At 42.2% G+C, this 22,920-nt stretch overlaps 2 protein-coding genes across 2 annotated transcripts; one reads left to right on the top strand and one right to left on the bottom strand.

Moving 5' to 3' along the window:
- Nucleotides 1-4,084: 4,084 nt before the first annotated feature.
- On the bottom strand, nt 4,085-10,233 carry LOC126038232 (ras-related protein Rab-18-B-like). The gene is made up of 7 exons (XM_049799659.1): nt 10,025-10,233; nt 9,882-9,937; nt 9,587-9,648; nt 7,393-7,465; nt 6,309-6,424; nt 5,356-5,422; nt 4,085-4,438 (listed from the first exon to the last, which is right to left on the bottom strand). The coding sequence occupies exons 1-7, from the start codon at nt 10,087-10,089 to the stop codon at nt 4,263-4,265; spliced, it is 615 nt and encodes a 204-aa protein (XP_049655616.1). The 5' UTR covers nt 10,090-10,233; the 3' UTR covers nt 4,085-4,262.
- A 74-nt stretch (nt 10,234-10,307) lies between these two features.
- On the top strand, nt 10,308-21,517 carry DUSP3 (dual specificity phosphatase 3). The gene is made up of 3 exons (XM_049799660.1): nt 10,308-10,487; nt 16,643-16,869; nt 20,460-21,517. The coding sequence occupies exons 1-3, from the start codon at nt 10,366-10,368 to the stop codon at nt 20,663-20,665; spliced, it is 555 nt and encodes a 184-aa protein (XP_049655617.1). The 5' UTR covers nt 10,308-10,365; the 3' UTR covers nt 20,666-21,517.
- The last annotated feature ends 1,403 nt before the right edge of the window (nt 21,518-22,920 follow it).

The raw sequence follows: 22,920 nt of genomic DNA, 5'->3' as shown, positions 1-22,920 counted from the left end.
TAGAAAGAGGAAAAATGTTTCAGACTTGCAGAGACAGGAAGGGGAGTCCTCTCATTTCAGAGCTACCCAACCACTGTGCAGCAATATTTTCCTGTTTACCTGCCAAACTAGTCATATTGTGCTTCAACTTACAGTAAGAGAACTGCAATATTGTTTATGGGGTTTTCTGTTCACAAAAGCATGAACCTGGATCAAAATCTTCCTTCATCTATTTTAGCTCAAGCTTCATCAGAAGTCAAATTAATTTGAAAATACAGTAATTCAACAAGTTCACTTTCTGAGATATTAACTAGCTACAGTTTTAAACATCTAGTGATAAGGAGGACTGGAATTTCCCCAACAGGATCTCTGCAAATGCTTCATGCTGATAGCAGCTCCATTTTCTCTTATTTTTGTTCAATTTATAGTTTAAATAGTTGAAGATGCTTATTAGCAGTTTTTCAGTTGGAAAAAAAAAAAAAATCCCATCTTGGTGTTAAAAAAAAAACCACCACCAAAATTCTTGACTGAAGTGTGGGGGTGCAATAATTTTAAAAACACATACCAAATTCTAGCTTGTTCTTGCAAATCAAATACTCAACAAGACCTGTATTATCACAGCTCTTGGTTCACTGTTTGCAACTATGACAGAATATGGTAAATACTGCACAGTTCCCATCTTTGCCAGAGCTACTTATTCATGGTCACAGGACTTTCACCTTGTCAAAGATAAGCTTCTGATGTCATAGCAAGAGTATCTATGATAACTTCCAGTGATACCACCAGTCAAATTTGTAATATAGTTTGTTTTCCTTCATAGTTGAGCTTAGAAAGGCAAAGACAAGACAATCAGATGATACCTTTTTACTGCATATAAGCATTCCATAACAGGAACAGTTCACTTGGACCTAAACACTCAATTTTACATTTCATTTTGCAAACCTGGAACTGCAGACACATTTCTTGTAGTTTCTGGTAAGAACGAGTGTTATGTATTTACATTACTACTTTCAGATCTGACTATATTCAAACCTGAATGGAAGACTGATTCATTTAGCTCACCTCCCTCAAAAATTGTTATTACTATAAACAATAACAAAAATTCATAAATCAATCAAGGTGGACTTTGGTTCTGGGTGTTTTCCTCCTGCCAAACACAACAGAGGAAGCATTCATTCAGTAGGACTGCATTTGCAGCAAACTGAAGTATGATGCAAAGACAGACATTACTTTTAAAAGGGCTGCCAGCTGTTTAATTATTTCTAAAAAAATACGCAGTTCATAAAAATAAAGCCTTCTAAGGAAAGCAGATATCAACTGCAGCACAGACCAGCTAAGCAGTTTAGCCCACATTCAGCAACAGAACAGCAACAGAACACAGTGTCTTCTCTCCAATCTCTTCCTTAACCCCAGGAAATGTAGAAAAGAAGTGACTGCCTTGGTGACAGTCTTATTGTACAAAGGTCATGCCCATCATCATTAAAAAAAACCCCTACACAAACAGCAGAGTATTGTCACGTCCCAATTTTGCAGGACGACTCAGGTTCGCCGATTCCCAGGTCAGCATTAAGGTGACATGATACCAGGGACCCTTGAACTCACAGAACTCAACTTTTCGCTCACAACAAGAACTGGCATGAAACTACGTCAGTAAGCCGCGTAACACGTGCTAACGATACGAAACCAAACACATACTACAGGCCTTGCTTACTCAGGGATCAATTCAGGGAAGAAAATAAGGAGAGCCCTCCCATCGGGTCAGGAGGTTCGGAGCGGACCCCCTCGCTTTCCAGACTCCTTCTCAGAGAGGAGCCCGGGGGTGGCTGGATCTGCTCCTCGTCCCAGACTTGACGAACGGTTTATGTCTAAGAGACGGGGGGAGTGGGGGGAGAGTCACCACCGTTGGTCCCACGATGATGGCGAACATCCTCTGATGAGAGGCGCGCACCTCGCTCCTCAGGCGAGTGCCTCTTGCCGTCTACTTCCCGCCCTCGGTTGCGCCAGTCACGTCCCTCGAGGGCTTATGTAACTTTTGATCTCGTGCGCAGGCGCCGTTGGGGGGCGGTGGTCGCGAAGGTCCCGCGGGCGGCCGTGCACCCTCTCCTCCAATCAGTTTTGCCCGGCCTCTGGCCATATATGGTGAGCGGCCCCGCCCAGCGTCTCAGAACCCGGCCCGGCCCGGCCCCTCCCCTCCCCGGAGGTGCGTCGTTGCTCTACAGGGCCTGTCCCGCCACAGCGTTTGAGACGCGGACTCTTTCAGTCCGTCACAAGAACGCACCAGCACCGTTGCATGGCCTGCTGATCAGAACTCATTCCTCTCTTAGCTTCCCACGATTGCCTCCTTCCTAGCCTTCGCAGCTGGTTTTATGGCTTTGTTACAGTTGCCACAGCCTCCCGTCTTCTGAGCTCGACTTCCTAGTCTTAATTTCTTGTGTCCATGCTGCGCTCACCTTATACCTGGACATTCCAAACAATCTCAGATTGTGACGTGCCTACATTTTGCCGATAGACGCTCAGTAGTTTAACAAACCATGCTGTCTGTGATGTGCTTACAGCATGCCAGTCCAGCTGCTATCAGTCACACCGAGAGAAACTGCTTTCTCTTCTACTCTCACAAGCTGATGTAAGTAAGTATTCCAAAAGGGACATCTTGTAGACCAAAACCAAGATGAAAGTGTAAGAAGGAGGCCTTCAGCTAGCTGTAAGCACCTGTGTTTCCACTCCTAAAGACATTAAAAACTACTATATGATCTGACATCTCCCTCAGACTGATTTCAGGAGAAGGAAATACAGAGGAGTGATATTCCAACTATGCAACCACTTACAATCCATTGCAAGGCAGACAGAAGCTGATGCAAAAACCCAGTACGGGTATTCCAGTCACTTTAGCAAAAATTATACAGAACGACTTTTCACAGAAGATAACAGCTCCACAAAGAACAACTTTGCAGAGAAGCTAGAACAGTTCCAAAGAGAGGTTGAAGTTTATATGCCTTGTCTTCAGCTGTGTTGTGGCAGCACTCATGACAAATCGCTGGTGGTACTCAGGAAGGCACTCCCACTAATATAAATGAGCTTGATAGCAATGAATCATCAAAACATGCATCTTAAAAAAAAAAAGGCAATTTTTCTGTTCTGACTTGACAATGTCCTGTAATGAAAGACTGTCTTTGGATTTGTCACTTGTTTACAAGCACTTTGGTTTATTTTTTAAATGCTTTTAATAGTCCCCTAAGTTGATACTTTTACAGTGTTCCAGGCAGCCAATCAGAAGTCTTCCAGAAACATTACTACCAAGATCAGAGTCTAGGCTAACATCTTCCATGACTCAGTTTGTTTTCAAGAAAAGGCAGTGCATTTAATGGGCCTGGGGAGGGGGTGGGGGTGCGGAGGAGGGTGTAAAAGGAGGCAGTTACCTGACAGAACTTCATAATGAGATTGGCAATAGACAGACTCATCCTAGTGAAGGTCTTCCATAACCAGCACATTTTACATTAAACTTAGTTTTAGGCCTGCAGTTGCTGAATGAGGGCAGGAACAGGAGTTTGCAGAAAGCCCTGTTAACTGCAAAAATGACCCACGGTGTAAACCAGCCAAAAATGATGACTCCATTTCACCACTGATCCTCGGTACAAAGTATTTTAAGAGCAGCAAGGGGTAACCTGCAGCGTACTGCACAGGAAGTGGCGGGTTTTTTCCCTGCCAAATGTTAATAGATACACCTCTTCACTACAACCCTAAAATTAAGTAATAACTGAACTTACTATCTGGGGACATGCAGCAATTTCAACTGCTTAAAATAATCTGAAATTGGGAAACAATGTCACTGCTCAGGGCGACTCCTGACTGTTAACATTTAAGGGAACCTGGGTGCCTGAAAGACTCCTTTGCCACTGTGGGGAAAGAAGCTTTTCAATAATATTCCAAAACAGAGTACTACCTTATTTTATGCTAAGGCAGGAATTTCAGAAAAAGTCCATGTTGAATGCCGTGAAGCAAGAGCACAATGCTCTAAAAAGCACTATGATGTAATAGTGAAAAATCTGACAGTTACCAGAAAAATATCTGGAGACATCAGCTGTGCATAAGGAAAAGAGAAACTGTATTTTGTTAATGAACAAAAATGTATTTTGCTTATCAGTTTCAGGTTTGGATCTACACAACTGGTGGCAGGTCAAACAAGGCACAGACTAGTGCTTGGAATTCCTGCCCCCCATTTTGGGGGGGGGGGGGGGGGGGGGGGGAGGGGAAGTCCACTTAAGATAGAACAGTCACCTGTAGATTTAAGAAAGTGGACAGTATGCACCACATAAGCTTTTATCCTGCTGTGCTGAAGATTCCATTAGCTGGACTCCCCACTTCTCTGTGCTTTTATCCCAAAGACCTGGTGTCTGCAGGATCTTTATGACTAGTTCCTCAAAGGCATGTTGCACTCCATCTTGTGTCTTGGCACTGGTCTCTGGTGGAGGAGGAAGAAAAGGAGGGGAAAGTATTTTATCTTATTTGCAGGGAGTATTCCACTTTGTAAGACGTTCTTTTGGGACCAGAGAGAAGATATAATTTTTTTAATGAGTGAACCTCCTCTCCATTCTCCCTTAAAGGCATACCTAAGTTGAATATGATAAACAGAAATGCATCCTAGTCTGAAGCACCTCATTTTTCCACTTAAAAAAATTCCACAGTTTCCCATTCTCTCCCTAATGGAGAAACAGAAATTGTTCTCAGGTTGTGATAGTAAATCTACAAGATAATTATTCCATAACTAAGCTGGGAAATAAAGACTGCAGAGGGAATTACATGTTTTCCCCTCTGAGTTTGTTCCAGTTCATTCTGAAAATCTTTTCAAGAAGCTTCACTTAAAAGGAACTTTAAAAACAAACAAACAAAAAACCACAAACAACAAACCCACAATTCGCTCCCCATCTTTCTCTCTTCACACTGTACATTTTATTGTTGGTCTAAGAATACTGTCTTTTATGTAGCTCCAACAGAAACTTGGAAACAAAAAAGAGATTACCCAAGGTCCTCGCTGGCATCAGTCAGGAGAAAAATTCCAGTCTTCTCAGTTCTGAATTAAAAAATCCTGCTAGTTTCAAAAGAATATAAAATTCATGCCTACACATTATATAAAGTAAATCTCTTTCAGAGAAAAGTTACTTCCAATTGCAGTCAGTGCAGAGCATCTGTGAAAAAAAAAAGTTAAAACCTACATCCATGTATATGAACTAATGCAGCAAAAGTAACCCATGTTAATTAGGTACTAAAAAAAAAGTAAATCAACATATCAACCTGAAATACAATTGTACGCTTCATTCACACTCAGCAATACCAAAATAAAGATATGAATATACAAGTTTTTGGCACAGTGTTACATACCTATAAAAAGCAGAGAGCGTTTCCTAGCAAACTGGAGCCCTTCTCTTCTCTCTACTTCACGATCAGGCTGCAGAGATGAATGAAGAACATGACTAAAAAAAAGCTACGCTTGCCATTTTAGGAAGTCCCTGTAAAAGAACCACTGCAGAAGTGAAATTCTGCTGAAAAGAAAAAGGTCTATAAAACCATGTAGTAATCAGCAATTGGATTTTCCCACTCTACAGACACCTTACTGCTAAGCAGGCTGTTAGGGGGTCAAATTGAACAGCAGCAACATCAAATCAGCAGGAAATGAATGCATTGCTATCTTCTGAATCAACTAGGAGCAAGATATATGCCAGAAAAGAGGTTTCAGTAGTCAAAGAGCTGAAAAGGCATATCAAAGGATCTGAAAATGAGATTTGGAAGGGGGCAGAAAAGAACCTAGCTCAGGATAGCCACACTGGAAACCTCTTGTAGTAAAGCAAGAGTGAAACATCTCAGTATGGAACAGGCATCTAAGATATGTCAAAACACTCCAGAAACGTACAGCAACCAGTGCACCTCACACCCACACACATGCATACTCTATAGCCATCTGAAGAGCTGAATTCTCCTTCCCCACCACCTGTCCAAAACACAGTCTGGTCAAAAAGAAAGCAGCAGTTGTGCTGCTGCGTTGCAGTTAACGTGAATGGTATACAACAGTTTTTAGGCAGAACCTCTCACTATCTTAAGAGAATCTCTCTCATCAATTGCATTTCTCCAGGAGAGTTTTCATTAAAATCTTTAACAAGATCTGCTTCTAAAATGACATAGTAAGTGGAGCCTGCCCAACCTAGGTTCCTCAGTTACAAAGCATACCACTGCCTCAGACAACAGATGTGTTAGTTGCAGCACTCATCTCACATTTATACTCTATCATGACTGAGTAATCTGTGGAAGAGTGTAAGAAGATGCATTTCTAAACTGACCTTATCGGTTTTATTGCCAACTAACATCTTCACAGTGTTGCTTTTGGTATACATTTCCAGCTCATTCAGCCAGCTCTCTAGTCCTGCGAAAGTGTCTTTTCTTGTAACATCATACACTGGTAACAGAGGAAAAGGAGCTTAACAGCTGTAGAGCCTTGAACATTGTTTACTTCATTATGACAGAACTTAGTCCCTACTAGCTAACTACTGCCCCCCGCCCCCCCCCCCAAGCAGTATTAGGGAATCACACAAATACGCATCAACCATTTCCTTTTCCCAGAGCTGAAACGCAGTGGCTGTGCTCACTCAAAAGTCACTAGGGATTACAGAACACTAGCATCTCCACAATAGATCTGCAACTGGAAATTGGACTTACCAGCTGAAATCTTATACCTGTTACTAGTTCTGAATTGGGCCACAGAGAATATTTTAAAATAGCTATTTTGTCACCTCATTTAACATATAATTACATGCATGCACTGCTGCTAAAAACACAGATTCTGAGTAAAAAGTGACTTTTGGTCACTGGTAACTTCATTTACTTAATCACTAAGGTTTAAAAAGCTGCATCAAAGTCAGAAAGAGTATTTAGTACAGCGAGGTGCTCAACCTTCACAAACCCCAAGAATGAGTCCCTTCTTTTTCTAATTGGTGTTGTCACGCAGAGAGGGACGAGCCACCTATTACTTGGGCTACAAACCTCATGTCTTATCACATCAATAGTTTCTGGGAAAAAGGGTAACAACATCGGGGGGGGACGGGGACAGGGGGGACCAACACAAACAACCCCAATTTGCCTGATTACCAGAAACTCACCAAAGTAATAACTACAAAGCTAATAATTCATCCACTCAACAGCTTGCTGTGACACCTCTGTATTATTTCAAATATTCTGAAGCAGCATTATTTCCTGCCAGTAGTTTTGCACACGCAGCACTTGAGTTAATGATTCAGTAATGTTGTAAAAAACATTATTGTTCCTCTGATTCTCTCAGAAAACCTCCTTTTGTAAAGACATGCACATTTAGGTAGTAATAAAGACCACACTTTTTGTAATCATGTTTTTCTTCCATATACCTCCTACCTAAAACAACCCCTTGAGCTCCTCGGTAATAACTGGGAGTCAGTGTTCTAAAGCGCTCCTGTCCTGCTGTGTCCTACAGAGGAAAAAAAAACACAACAACAACAAAACCAACAAAAAAACCCCAACCAAACAAAACCCAACACACACCACACACACAAAATCAAATATATTTAGAACAAAAAAGGTATTTTAAACTACACGAGATAAAGTTAAATTTTTCCTGACCAGTAAGTATACGTGAAACTGCAAGACAACAGAATGAGGGAAGCAGTCAGAAAACGTTAGCAACAGAAAACAGATAAAGAGGGGTAGAAGAGCATGCAGAGGACTTGACTGAAGGTTAAAGCAGTAAGTACAGACACCTGTAACATGAGTGAAACAAGAAGAAAGTCAGTGGGTCTCATGAGAAATACATAAAACTGCTGCAAGCCAAGCAGCTCGGCTTAATCAGTTAACAATCAGCTGAACTGAACGAGGTGAGGAATAACTGTTTTTCCAGTGAGAGACTGCAGGAAAGGAGACATAGTGGTTCCAAAAATCTCCCTTTGCTCCTCCACAGCAGGAAAGAGGAAACCAGTTAGAAAGAACTACTTCAAGTTTGCCAAGACTCTAAGCAGGTAAGAAATTTAAAATCAGTAGTTTCAATTATTACTGCAGTATGTCACACTTATTCTCACAAATCTTTGAAATACCTCCTAAACACAACATGAAATTCAAAACCCCTCAGAACAAACCATAAGGAGGCAAAAGAATTACACAAATACAATTTTACCAAAAAAATTTATTTAAAGTTATGTACAGATTACAATAGACAGACTAACAGCTATGTTGTAATTTATTTCTTCTTTGTTTAAAAAAAAAACAAAACTGAAATTGGCAATATATTAATTCAGGTCACAGTTACTAAAGAGATTGTACTCTTAGGCATCTATGCACACATGGACACTAAAGCAGAAGCCTCTTTTTGACCTTGATGCACGGTACCTACATTAAAGCTTTTATTCAACATCACACAACTGCACTGGTTTTTACCCCCTAATTAGCAGTTTCTCCTGATACAGACTGCTGCAAAAGTGCCTTTTACAGCTATACAACACGTGCAAGTTCTAGCCTTGCTTTTGATTTCACAGCAAGGAGACACACCCCTGTGTGATTATTAGTGCAAACATATCTCGGTTACTCTCAGCAAAGCTTCTGCTTTGTGTGCAGCATGTTCAGAATACAGCCAATACATATGCTCACTGGCTAGAGCAAGTGTGACTTTATCACTCTTGCTCTGCATTCTGTACACAGTGTGAATGAAAACAAGAAAATAATTCAATTTTTGGCATTTATATTACTTCTGTTAATACCAGCCCAAGGCACATTTGTGCTCTCTTTCCAATTACTTAATTAGTAATGGCATGTTCTTTCTCGAATAGCTGTGACCATACACATAAAATCTCTTCCTTCTAGGGCCCTTTCATTCTGTTTAGGAGAATAAATGTAGTGCTTTAATATTATAAATAAACCTGATCACACAGCTGCAAATTTGATTTCCCAGTTTGCAGGGGCTGGAAATACAGCATCAGGAAGTTCAAGACAAATGCTCAAGTCTTCCAGTAACTCTGAACCAACTTTTAAATAGTTCAGGACCATGTATATTTTTTTTTCCAATATTTTAACCACAATAAATCATCTGGACTGTTTCTGGTATAGTATATGCACAGAGTCGCTGCACAGCCCCTACAGGAAATCATGCAACTCATCACCCAGGACATAGCTTTTCTATGGTTTACTCAACTTCAATGCTTGCCTGTCCTGGGAGCGCTTCTGGGTCATACAGGCATGAAACGCCTGCCTTTCTTGTAAGGCCACATCTTTGCAAATCTAACACTTTACAACGGGTTTGAGAAACCCACTTGTATAAGTGCAGGAAAGAACAGTCAAAATCTCTAATAGAACTGAAGGAAGTCCCAAACCTAAAGCAATGAAGCATTTACCAGTGTTTTGAAAGAACCTTGTCTGCAACTACTGTTGTACGATCACGACAGACATTCATTCTACGTGTATTTGCATCATAAATACACAATCTCAACATGCAGAAGACTTTAGCAAGGGGGGGGGGGGGGAGGGGGGGAGGAGGGGGGAAGAGGGAAAAAAAACACAAAAAGAAGCTCTTGAAGTTTTCACACCAGTCGAGAACAAAACCTACCCATATTGCGAGCTGTACTGCATGGCCGTCTACGACCATCTTCTTCACTTTAAAATCAACGCCTAAGACGTAAGAAGGGAAGGCTTGTCAGAATGAACTGGCGAACGCCCACCCCATCCCTACCAGGGCGCGCCCGCCCCACCTCGCAGCCGGCTGTCCCGTCCCCCCCGCAACAGCGCTCGCCCGCCCGGCGCCCCGCGATCCCGGCTCCCCGCCGCTGCCTCTCGCCGATGGGCCCCAACCGAAAACAAGCGAAAAGGTCCCCAGCGCGGGGGCGGGCGGATTCCGGACTCACCGATGGTGGGCTTCAGGCACGGCTCAAACGCACCGTCGGTGAACCTCAGCAAGAGGCTGCGTGGAAAGCAACCGAGAACTCAGCCCAGTGTCGAGAGCACCCCGCCCGCGCGGCCCGCACCTGGACTTCCGCGCGGCCCGCACCTGGACTTCCCCACGGCGCTGTCTCCGACCAGAAGCAGCTTCAGGGTGAGGCCTGCAGCATCCATCCCCCGCGCTGCACGGGTCCGGAGCCGCCCGTGGCGGAGGCCGCCGGGCCGGGCCGATCGAAGCGGAGAGGAGGCTCGGCTCAGCGCAGCCCTGACAGAGCAGCGCGCTGCTCCAGACCTGACCCTGCCGAGCGCCGCCGGCAGAACCAGCTGACGCGACTCCGCCTATCAGGCGGCGGCCGGTGCCGGGCGGGGCGGGGCGGGAGCGGGCCAGGCCCGAGCTGCTGCGCCAAGGGGCCCTCTGACTGGCCGTCGGGGCTCGGCGCGGGCCTGGCCATGTCCGACTACCGGATCTCGGTGGAGGAGCTGAACGACCTTCTGGCTAACGGGAGCGGCTGCTACAGCCTCCCCAGCGCGCACAGCAACGAGGTGGTGCCGCGCATCCACGTGGGGAACGCGTGAGTGCGCTGGGCCGGGGCGGAGGCGGGCGGCTCGGTGGAGGAGGGGGTCCGCGTCTGTCAGCCTGTGAGAGGTGTTCCCCTCGGCACAGGAGTGCGGAGGCTGGGGCAGGCCGTGCTGCAGGGTGGTGAGGCGCACGGCGTTCGCCGGGTAGCCGCCTGACCGGGAGTTTGAGCCGGAGGAAGCGAAGCTGCGGGGCGGAATCTCCTGGATCTGTGCGGGCCCCGGGCGGCCCTCCGGAGCCCGGCCCCGGGTGCGCAGCCCGAGGGTCTCGAGCTGCGGGGAGCTGTCAGCCGGGAGGCCTGGGGCTGCAAGGTCCGAGCAGCCTGGCAGCAGGCTGCCCGGGGCTCCTGCTGGTGCCTGAGGCGGCAGTGACGAGGCACAGCTCGTAAATGGCATCTGCTGAAATGTTCAGTACCCTGGTGAAGTCCCAAATCTAACCTAAAACAGAGCCGAAAGAAGGTTAAAACTAGTTAAGTTGCTTAAGAATGAAACACACCTGCTCAGTCGTCTCAGCTCTGGGCTTTTTTTTTCTGCTGATATTCCCTACTCTTGCTAACAAGTTGTGGCTGCCTTCAGACGAGGGAGGAGAGACAAGGTGCCGTCTGTAGAAGCCCGATCACAACACCAGTGTAATAACCGTGTGTCAGATGAGTGGAATAAGCTGAAACATGAAGAACAAGCGAAGTAGCCATAATAGATCTTGGTTTAACCATGTGCAAAATGACTTAAAGGAAGCAAGACTTCAATAGGAAGTGATTGTCAGATTGGTCAGATTTATGTTTCTGCACTCTAAGCCCTAAAAAAACTCATTCTAATTAAGTATCCATGCACATGATGGGAGCCAGAGCGATACAGGTATGGCTATGATGAAAGCCCTTAAATGGGGAAAAGTGTTCAGGGTTCACCAATAGCACTTCTTTTCTCAGTTGTATAATGTTTATTCTTTGCACCAGGATTATGATTTCGGTTATCTGTTCCAATCCTGTCATATCCTGCTGATTCTCTTTCCCTTTTTTGTCCACCTTTGTACACTTCATCTCTGTGAAATTGGGGACTTTTTGATACATGTGTAGTATACTGGATCCCTGTTCTTATTTGACGCTTTTAACTCCTAAAGAAATGTAAGTCAAACCCATAGGTTTTCATTAACTTTCTCCTAAGCCAAACCAAATGATGTTTGTCACTGCCGGTTGATGCAGGACATGCATGCCTAGAGATGGGACTGAAATTATTATCTCAATGGCCAATCTGACATCTGACAGCCACCTTCTCCTTCGTATTTTTAGCAGTTACCTGGAGGAAATGAAGTCATAGCCTGCAAGGTGATTTGTGTAGTAAATAATTAAAAAATAACTTTGAAGATAGGTGGCTACTACAGAGTAGTTTTCATTGTTCAGTAATTGATTTTAATTATACAGTATGGACTTTAATGCGTTCAGATGCAAGGTTGTCTAGGAACAGAGAATGCGTGTGTAAGTTGCAGGATGGAAAATGTCTGTCTCGTGGAAAGCTTTACCACTGAGAAGGGCTTTTAATGTAATGATTGACAACTGAAAATATCTGGAGCACCAGTGCAGTTTGTAGCATAAGAACAGTTTAACTGTTAGTTGAACTAACAGACAATGTGCAATTCTACTGTCAGTGTTTTTAAAAGGATGCTGAAAAATTGTGGAGGACAGCTAGAGGCAAGAAATAATTTTGTGGGCTGAAAAAGCTATTTCACAGTGGGAACAGACAACCTACTTTATTTATCAAGACTTAGTAGGCAATAATATCTTTGAAGCATCCACAGAGTGTTAAGATAATGCTGAGGTCTAGTTGAATGGATGAATGTCTATTAAGATTCCATAACTTCAGGGTGAACTTTGATATTCTCATACTGGAAATAATACTAATTCTTAAGAGGATTTTTTGTATCAGGTGGGGTTGTGGTATACTGCATTGTAAGTAGTATTTGCTATATTAGTTATCATTCTGAAAGAATTTGAAACTGTGCAGATCTGTTCTCATGCTACATCATGCTTCCAGCTACATTTGCAGTTCATTAGCCTGTCTTGGTCTGCTCTAGCATCTGCACACAGCTTGGTATACATCTCATATTTGAAGCTGTCCTGGTGCAGTGCAGTGCATCTGATTGGTTGCTCGCCTCATATCTTGGTTTTGGCCTTTGTTGCACAAATCTTCTTACTCAATCTCTGAAGAGTCATTGGAAGCACTTTGCACTGGGCTACAGGAAAGTCCAGCAAGGCAATATAGCAGGAGAACAAAGTAACACGGTCATTTGATCTGACATTCAAATCTCTGCTTTGACTTGGATGGATCAAACCTTCCTGCAATATAGGGCCACAGTTATGACTACAAACAGCAGAGGTTTTATAACAATAAGATTTCACAGAGTAGCCACATCTGTAGAGTTTTAACATGGTGTTGGGAATCCCAATACATGGCATAAAAGCAGTAGAATTTGAACAGGAACTCACAGGAAAGAATTAGAATGTCCATGTGAGATTCAGAAACTTCAGTTGGAAACCTTTTAAAATATTTTGCATGGGGTGCTGCTGTCTCTCCTTAAGAGTAACTCATCTTTAGATAAAAATGACAATGCAGAGACATTCAGGTGGATGAAATTAAATTGGGTCAGAGTGTAGAATAACAATTTATCTGTCAAATGACTTCAAGTTACAGGCAGAGCCAAAGTACTGGATCTTCCTTACAATACATGAAAGACATAATTGATGAAAACACAGAGGTAAAACGATAAAACAGAATATTTTAAAAATAATGGGTTTGCATATTACAGTGGACAGTTCTAACCTGTCAAGACGATTAGACAAGATTTGTGAAGACGAGTAAAAATGTAATACCACTAAAACAAGAATCATCACATAGGTGACAGACTAGCACAATTATATATTTTTCAAGCAATAACAAAATAAAAATTCAGGATACACTGGAAGTACAAATAATTTTCTATTTCTGTACAAGTCAAGATGTGTTTCAGTGTAACATCTTAATCAGTGACCAGGACAGTTGAAGAGAATGCATCTTTATCAGGGTTGCAGATGACACCAAAATGGAGCAGTCAGCACACTGGAGGGTAGGGGTTTTATTCAGAGCAACTGTGTCTTGTCAAAAACCAGTGTTTAGCAGGCTTAGCTTTCCGAACTACTGGCTAAGGGAATCTGTGTGTGGGTTTTTTTCATAGGCTATTGGAAGCCTGTAACAGTTGAAGCCATGTCTCCAAAACTGTATTTGGTAAAAAGGTTCTGTTTATGAATGCCCAATGTGAGTTTTCTGTCTGCTTTAATGCGTGTGAGTAACCCATGAAGCAATTCTTTGTTCTTAATGTGCTAGAAGTGCAGGCATGTTGTAAGGACTTTGAAAGGCATTCTCCCAAAATTAAGATTAAATTTAGTGACTGTAAGGGAAGAAGTGGTGATGAAACAATTTTGCATGAACATAACAGTGGAAATTAAAATGTGTTAATGTGCTGGCATTTTTTGCCATTAAGGACTTGGTTTATTTGCTTATAATCCCATATGGCAATACTTTATAGCCTCATGTACCCTTAATTGCTGATGCATGGTTCTCTACGACCTGTGTTTTGTGGCTGGTAAAATTATTCACCTCTGTTCAAAAGAAACACTTCTTACTAGTGTTACTCACAGGACGAAGAAATCTCAATCTTCCATACTGAGAACAGACAAGATTCTGTGATTTTTCTTAGGGAAATGGAAGAACCTGATGTTACCAGCTCTCTGCTATTTGGAGGACCTAGCATTTCAACATTGAACATGATGCAGCTGGACCGAAATGTTAAGGATGGGAGAGATCCAAGGACTGTTTGGAAAGGGAGAAGAAAATGGTGTACAAATACTCTCCTTTTCACCTCTAGCTGTTTTAAGAAAATCATATATAAAATCTACAAAAATCATTCACTGGGAATGAGTTTGCCTCCAGAGGAGTCAGTCTGTGTCGCCAGATTCAACCATGATTCCAGGACACAAGTTCCTATTGATCCTGACCACTATCAGATATATACTGATCTATATACTATATACTTAAACCACATACTCACCGCACTAAGCATAAGAACTCACAGCTGAATTAACACTTTTTCTTATAGCCTTGCAGTGTAGGATTTACTTTTGTGTTGCAAGCAGAATTCCCCAGGCACTGATACTTGTCCCCTGGCACAGATGATGTCCTGCCAGATGGAAAATCTGTCAACATTTGTTTGGGTAATGAAGTCTTTACAAATATTTGGCTCATTGCCATAGTTGTTTGGCACAGACAGCAGAAAATGTAGGCGCTTTACTCATGCATGAGGATTCATCTGCTTATACTACAGTTTAAGGGGTAAACAGTCATTAGGAGAAAAGGAGTGCTCTAGATGTTCATGTATAGCCTTGAGTTATGTGAAGATTGAGAGTGAATGCACTCAGAGATTCATACAGATATAAACCAACTAATTTGGGTATTTATTTTAACTTTTTTTGGAATAGTTCAGTGTCCAACCAAAACCCTTAGGTGCATTGCCATCTCTTAAACACTTGTCCAAAAAGATACTGTACAAATGCTTATCTGGAGCTCAGCTTAACGTTAAGACTCCTCATATTTGCAATTTATGACTTGAGCCGTAGGGAGATTTTCCAAAAGATTTCTGTTTCCACATCCAGTTAGACACGTAGTGACAGCTGCCTTTAAAAACAATAAAGGGATTTATGTCTGGTTAGGCTACGTCTTTTCACAAAGTGTGCAGGAACTGAGTTATCTTTCAACTAAAGCCTTCTGTCACATTCTGCTAATGTTGACCAGTGGGCTCAGATTTTACTAGGAGATCACATGGTGTGCTAAAACATATGTTTGGTTTTTTTCTTCCCAGGAAAGTGAGGCAAATATTGGGACTGACATAGGGAAATAATCAGACTCAGAATGAAAAGTAGTGGGTTTACGACAAAAAGGAGTCAATAGTCTGTCTCCTCATATATTATTTAATGGTTATCTCCTCTTACTATAGAATGCATTCCAGTGCACAAGCAGAGATTTGTGCATGATCAGTTGTGTTACTAAGCAGATGGATTGTTTGTCATTGTACAACCTGGAGCTTTTATCAGAGCTTATGGCATTATTACTGGATCTAATTCATTGTCATCATCAAGCCTGAAATGTATGATTATTATGTATCATCCTGCTCAATTGGTCACTAATAGGGTAGGGTGCTCTTTTAGCCACTTAAAGATGGAAGCAAGTGGTTTTGCTACAATTATTTGATAGAACTGAGAAGCTGGAAAGGGCTCAGCTGACCTGAAAGTACTGAATACTTTCTTAAGCATTTAAGCATCTTAAACGTCACTCATCTGAATTCTTTTCCATTCAGATACTGATTTCAACTAAGACACTAAAAATTATAATACTTGTGATGAAAACACTGAGTGGCAAAGACTGAATTATATTGCTATGTTGCTGGCCTTTGCATAGCCTTGCCAGATGTTTCCGTGACTTCAAAGATGTTGAATAGAACAGGGACAGAGGACTACAACTCATAGGTGTCTTCGGATGAGACCTTTGGAGATGCAGAAACATTTATTCATAGTTACTTTCTGTCTTCCTGTGGCCTGAGAAGCAGCCAGTGCTGTTTCACAGTGGTTAAAATTGCCCCCTAAAATGTCTGCTAGAGTAGCAAGTACTGCTTACCTAGCTCTGCAACACTGGTAGCTGACAGTAGAGGCTTTTTGTAACTGGTTTTTAAATTATCTTATGTAGATAACGGTTAATCTTAGAAGCAACTATCCTGGGCTTTCTGTTATCTCCAGTATTTTCTTACTTTGGTCAGAATTTTATGTTCAGAAAGAGTTCCAATTTTATGCCATAGTAGGGTCTAACAGATTAAGTTTCATGGGTTTCATGTCAACTCTGCTTGGTTGTGAGCCAAGAAAGTAGTGTTCTGTCATGCACAGGTAGTGACTGTGGCTTTAAATATTTCTGTGAATTTATAATCTGTAGCTAAATCACTTCTGGGCACAGTATATTTAGCATCTATTAACAGAAGAATCAAAGGGTTTGGTTATCAATACCTTCTGGGGACATCATAAATACTGAGATGATTCACCAAGTTCTAATCATTTTCTTGACACTTTTTATCATACAGGTTCATAGCCAAGAACATTATGAGGCTGCAGCGTCTGGGGATAACCCATGTTCTGAATGCAGCAGAGGGGAAGTCATTCATGCATGTGAACACTAATGCAGAGTTCTATGAAGGCACAGGCATCAGATACCATGGCATTAAAGCTAATGATACACAAGAATTTAACCTCAGTCGCTATTTTGAGGAGGCAGCTGATTTTATTGAGAAAGCACTTTCCCAGAAGGATGGTAAGGCAAATTGGAATATCTTTCTACCATGTTTTCTGTGCACTATGCATGTTTCTTAGGAATTTATTTTACTGCTTAAAATGGTTCTTTGCTCAGATTATCAGCTGAACAACCAAGTCAGGCATTCAGATCAAGGCTCCGGATCAAAGACACCAGAATACACAATAAGATATCTTAATTATCTGTCTGTACATGTAGTTCTCCAGCATATGGCAAATGGAAGTCTGTCACTGTAGGGGTGACTTTGAAAAGCGAAACAGCTGCTGCATCCTGTAATAGTGCCTTTCTGGGAAGACGTGTTCTTATTTTTCCTTAGAAGGGGTAAATCATATAAAAAAGTCAAAAATATAAATTCAGGATCTAAAAGTTGTTCTAGGACACTAGAAATTGTAAATTAAAGGCAGAAGTGATACAAGTAATGCATTGCTGAAGAGTACTCAGATAACCTGCTATATGTTGGTTTTTTTCCAAATGTACACTAAGGATAGAGACTGTGGCCTTACAATTTTTATTACTTTAAGTCATTAAATTATTTTATGTGATTATTACCTCTTTATTCCCTAGGTTTACAGGAAGGCTGGAGATGATATTTGCAGTGTTGTTGATTGCCACATTTCTCTAGTGTGTTTCCTCAGAGCAGAAATCCTAGGACATAGTGCAGTGGGACAGACAGTGTTTGTTGTTTGGCTATTTCAGCATACCAGTTATTTCTACAGATGCTTAATTTCTTTCTTGCTTCATGACTAAACATGAAAAAGGAGGAACGAGAACTCCCACAGTTCTAGAAGTTCTTTCTTTGAAATGGGCAAAAGGGGTACTAGAGCTGTGATGTGCTTTTGACAGATGGAAAGAAATTTTACCTCCAGTTTGGTGGAGTATGAAAAATTCTAAAAATGGAAATGTGACTCTTCCAGTTAGCATTGTGACTCACTGAAACAGGTTGCAGTAGGAAAGAAGAGTTTAACAGTGCCAGCTATACCATGACTGTCCCTACTCAGTTTGATCTAAACAGTTGCAGTCAATCTGAATTTACAGTAGCTGTCTACCATGCCTGCTACTGTTTTCTTACAATGGTAAACAAAGAGGAACTTTGTAGCTGGGTGATGCTGGAGCCAGTTTTAAGACTAACTCGCTACTGAAATTTGATACATTTTTTTTTTTACATTGAAGTGTAGAGTAAGGACAGTGAAGAGGGATGCAGTAGCATTTTCCTTCAATTTCATTTGAGCTTGTAGTTGCATGAAATTCTGGAAGGCAGGTCTGGTATACTAAAGGTCTGGAAGGCAGCCCTTAAGGCACTGCCTATCACAGTGGAAAGCTAGAAACCCTTTAGCTTCTGCTCATTTGCAGAGGGGAAGTCAATTCTCTTTCACATATATGATGAAGAATCTCTAAATCTTGCTAATTTATGGCTATGGGCTCTCAAGAAATGTTGAGAATTAATTGTTTTAGCTTTTAATTCACTACTGATTAGAGATTTGCCTTTAGCTGAGAAGCCTCTGCAGCTCAAGGCAAATGTGGTAGCAGGCTTTCTGTTGCTGTGGTTCAAAGCAAGTTGTGGTTATGATGAAAATGTGTGTGTATGGGTCATCTCTTCTCTTGTCTTAGAAAAAAATTTACTCTGGAGAGTAGCCTGGGGCCATATCTCCCACTGCATTTGGGAAGGGGAAAACTTTTGTGTCTGGAAAAGCAGGTCAAAGAGGAAGCAGCTGAGAAGCAATAAAACTACATTAGATTTCTCAAAGAGACCAGTGGTCTGCTTTATTATCATTGGATACCTACCTACAGGATTTACCTATGAGGTGGGTTAACCTTGGCTGGATGCCAGGTGCCCACCAAGCTGCTCTATCAATCCCCCTCCTAGCTGAATAGGGGAAGAAAAATATGATGAAAGGCTCATGGGTCAAGTTAAAGACAGGGAGATCACTCAGCAATTACTGCCACGGGCAAAACAGACTCAACTTAGGGAAATTAATTTAATTTATTACCAATCAAATCAGAGTAGGGTAAGGAGAAATAAAACCAAATCTTAAAACACCTTCCCCGCACCCCTCCCTTTTTCCTGGGCTCAACTCCACTCCTGGTTTTCTCCACCTTCTCCCCCCAGCGGCGCAGGGGGACAGGGAATGGGGCTTTGGGTGAGTTCATCCCACGTTGTCTCTGCCGCTCCTTCCTCCTCTGGGGGAGGACTCCTCACTCTTGCCCTGCTGCAGCGTGGGGTCCCTCCCACAGGAGACAGTCCTCCACAAACTTCTCCAACGTGAGTCCTTCCCATGGGCTGCAGTTCATGAACTGATCCAGCGTGGGTCCCTTCTGCGGGCTGCAGTCCTTCAGGCACAGACTGCTCCAGTGTGGGTCCCCCACAGGGTTGCAAGTCCTGCCAGCAAACCTGCTCCAGCATGGACTCCTCTCTCCACAGGGCCACAGGTCCTGGCAGGAGCCTGCTGCAGCGTGGGCTTCTCATGGGGTCACAGCCTCCTTTGGGCATCCACCTGCTCCTGCATGGGGTCCTCCACGGGCTGCAGGTGGATATCTGCTCCACCGTGGACCTCCCTGGGCTGCAGGGGGGCAGCCTTCCTCACCATGGTCTTCGCCATGGGCTGCAGGGGAATCTCTGCTCTGGTGCCTGGAGTACCTCCTCCCCCTCCTTCTTCACTGACCTTGGGATCTACAGAGTTGTTTCGCTCACATATTCTCACTCGCCTCTCCCATCTGCTGTTGCGCAGCATGTTTTTCCCCCTTCTTAAATATGTTATAGAGGTGCTACTACCATCACTGATGGACTCAGCTTTGGTCAGCAGCGGGTTCATCTTGGAGCCAGCTGGCACTGGCTCTGTTGGACAGGGGGGAAGCTTCTGGCATCTTCTCACAGAAGCCACCCTTGTAGCCCCCCCCTACCAAAACCTTGCCATGCAAACCCAATACAACCCAACAATATGTAGAATGAGTTCCCTAATGAGTTAGCTGGAAGCATTTTATTGGTGCTGGTGTAGGTGTGATTAGATGGTTCTGCTTCTTACTGCTGTACAGTCAGCAGTTTCATTTACTTGAGTGTTAATGTGTCTTCATAAATAGCCAGAGATGTAGCCAGGTATAATCCAATATGGAGTTAGCGTAGGAATTGGCAGCAATGCAGCAAAAAGGCTGGATGTCTTTGAAGAGAGGCAATATATGACAAACAGCATATTTCTCTGTCTTCAGTGTATTTTAAACTTTGCATCATTTATCTGTGCTCTTTGGTACTAGTCATCTTTAGGGGCAAGGCTTATTCTAAACCACAAAAGATTGGAGAAGTGTAGTAAATAGACACAGTTTGACTTTTTGTAATATTGTAGCAAATATGCTTTAGTGTGAATGTTGGAGATATAACCTTTTTTTTTTGTGCATTATCCTTGATGACAGACTGTGTAGCTACTAACAGTGTTAGCACCTTTCTTCCAAGTTCTACATGTCTTCTATAGCATTCAGAGTTTACAGTTCTCAAGCTGCTGAAGGACTAATATTATTACACTTTATATCCTAGCTATTTCGTGTTGCTTTTCAAACATATATTCCAGTATAACCCAAAGTATGACCTGTCTTCCTTGCAGGACAAGTGTTTGTGCATTGCCGTGAGGGCTACAGCCGTTCTCCTACACTGGTCATCGCCTACCTCATGCTTCGCCAGAATATGGATGTCAAGTCTGCATTGAGCACTGTCCGGCAGAAGCGAGAGATTGGCCCCAATGATGGCTTTCTAAGGCAGCTTTGCCAGCTCAATGAGCAATTAGTGAAGGAGGGCAAACTGAAGCCTTAGAACAGAGCACCGTAGTATTTTTTGAAGTTTCTCAAACCATCAGAGAACATCTTAGGTGCTTTAGATTCCCAAACCCCAACCACCAAGCTAAATCACATAATGTGAGGGAGACAGAATTCCTGCTCTTGTCTAATGAAAGTATCTATCTTTCTTGAACTCTGGGTCTGTCTTTCAAGATGGTACAAAATCGTGTCACTGTTTGGAGCTGTTGCAATAAAGAGGTGTTTTTAGAGGGGTAACTCCACCGATAACAGCTGTCTTCACATGTATTTCAGAGCCCCCTGCAGGCTCTGTAGCATATGTGGTTTGCACTGACATTGAGCGTGATTCATTCAAGCCTTTTCTTGTATCCCACCAGAGCACCATTTTCTGAGAGCCCCAACACATCTCTTCACTCACTCTTAATTGAAGTACTGTATTTTCTAAAGCTTCTTTTTCGTGCACACAGGTGCCTAAAGTTAGTGTGGGAGCTTCAAGGAATAGAGAAGCATATATACAAATGCACAGATGCACTTGCTTGTACAATGAAGTGTATGCAGTGTTGTGTTTAGTGTGGATTTATGCAATATGCAGTGTGTGGTATTAAAGCCATTCAGAGCCCAATCTTGATTGCACACTGCATTTCCAAGAGAATTTGTACCTCTTGCTGTTGTGATTGACACAAAATAGTCTGATATTAAATGCTCTTTTATTTTTGTTTTGAAGTCATACTAGAAAAAAATGCCAAGAGCAAATGTCGAGGAAAAAACTTGAACAAGGAAGAAATAATGTCTGTATTTAGGAGTGCTTGTACTGGATGTATGATAAAGTCCTAAGTATCAGAATATAATGGCTCCCAAGGCTTATATTGAATTACAGCGTCTCTCCCTTCTTTACTATCACTGTTAATTAACACAGAATGGAATGAGCTCATATACAGATTACTTCCAGCAGGGCAGCACAGGTGTTCTTACAAAGCAGTTTGCAGACGTGCGCTCCTGACTTCTTGGATTGCTTGCATGGTGTTCATTAAATAGAAATGAGCATTGTTACGTACCACATGGAATAGGAAACATTTCCTTTCTATTAAAATAAATGAGGTCTTGATTCTGTTTGACATACAGATGAAATGAGTCATTGCAATGTTGAGAAAGGGAGCTTTGTTTACAGTATGCCTGGCTAGCGTGTGAACGTGTACCTGTCAGTTATAGCACTGTATTAACGCGCTGCAAACTCGGAACTGTTGGTTAAACTAACAGAACCTGAGATGTATGTGTTCCCTTTTTATCTGTGCTTTAATGTAGTTGTAGATTGAAAATCTTAACACTATTTTAAACAGAAACACTGTTGTATTCATAACACATCTAAGCCCAGGTCTAGTTTTGTATCTTCAGTTCACTAGTCAAAAATCACAAAGGACATACATTGGTTTACTTCTAGTTGTTGGGGTTGTGTGGTCTGAGGGGTGGGAGTGGTGGTGGGTAATTCTTTATAGCTGGATAAGACAATGCTATAAACTGATTTTAAAAATTGAGCTCTAAGACAGTATATCCTCTATTTTGAGTTACTGATAGGTGACTCAGTAATGAAACCATTTCCAGCTCTGCTTTTAGAGTAAGCTAAAAATAGAATCTCAGACCGCTGCTCCGTTAATGGATCATACCCTTCCTCTTTTAGTCTTATCTTGCTGTTTAAGTACAGTAATGTTGCAAATTCCTCTGCTTATTTTAGCTGGACAAGAAGAGCTTGTATGCCTCTAATCCATAATGATACACCGTGTACTTCTAAATTTCTCTTTCTGATTGTAGAAGGAATGATCATATAAAAACAGGAATGAGAGCTTTCTTTCCATGTAATATGAAATTGAGAAAGTATTGGAAGAAATACATCTTTTTATTTTCCTGAAGTTGCTGCACAGTTGCCATTTGCTGTGAGATGTTCCTTACAAGCATGTTAATTGGGGAAGATATTTTTTAACACAGCTATTTGTTGCAAATAGCAACACTACATTTTTGGAGTTGAAACCTCTTGATTATAAATAAAATAATGGGATCTGGATTTACATTAATATATTTATTCTGAATAGCAGTGTGGCACTTTTTGTGTAGATGGCACTCTGGAGAAGGGATGGGGTCTCTGTAAAATATGCATCTATCATAGAACAAAGATATCTACCATGTCAAATCCAGCACAATGAAAGAAAAAGCAATAGCTTGGGGTTTTTGTACTTGAGAGTTAGTGAAGTTGGAGAGGTGGGGAAGAGTGGAGATGATAAG

This window comes from Accipiter gentilis, chromosome 5 (genome assembly GCF_929443795.1).
Source record: "Accipiter gentilis chromosome 5, bAccGen1.1, whole genome shotgun sequence".
Classification (NCBI taxonomy): domain Eukaryota; kingdom Metazoa; phylum Chordata; class Aves; order Accipitriformes; family Accipitridae; genus Astur; species Astur gentilis.
This window is presented reverse-complemented; position numbering and strand designations above follow the sequence as displayed.

Coding starts and splice junctions, on each gene's coding strand:
- DUSP3 (XM_049799660.1), top strand. CDS start 10,366: ATGTCCGACTACCGGATCTCGGTGGAGGAGCTGAACGACCTTCTGGCT. Junction 10,488..16,642: donor CGCATCCACGTGGGGAACGC/GTGAGTGCGCTG, acceptor TTTATCATACAG/GTTCATAGCCAAGAACATTA. Junction 16,870..20,459: donor AGCACTTTCCCAGAAGGATG/GTAAGGCAAATT, acceptor TCTTCCTTGCAG/GACAAGTGTTTGTGCATTGC.
- LOC126038232 (XM_049799659.1), bottom strand. CDS start 10,089: ATGGATGCTGCAGGCCTCACCCTGAAGCTGCTTCTGGTCGGAGACAGC. Junction 9,649..9,881: donor GTGCCTGAAGCCCACCATCG/GTGAGTCCGGAA, acceptor CTTACGTCTTAG/GCGTTGATTTTAAAGTGAAG. Junction 7,466..9,586: donor CAGTACAGCTCGCAATATGG/GTAGGTTTTGTT, acceptor TTTCCTCTGTAG/GACACAGCAGGACAGGAGCG.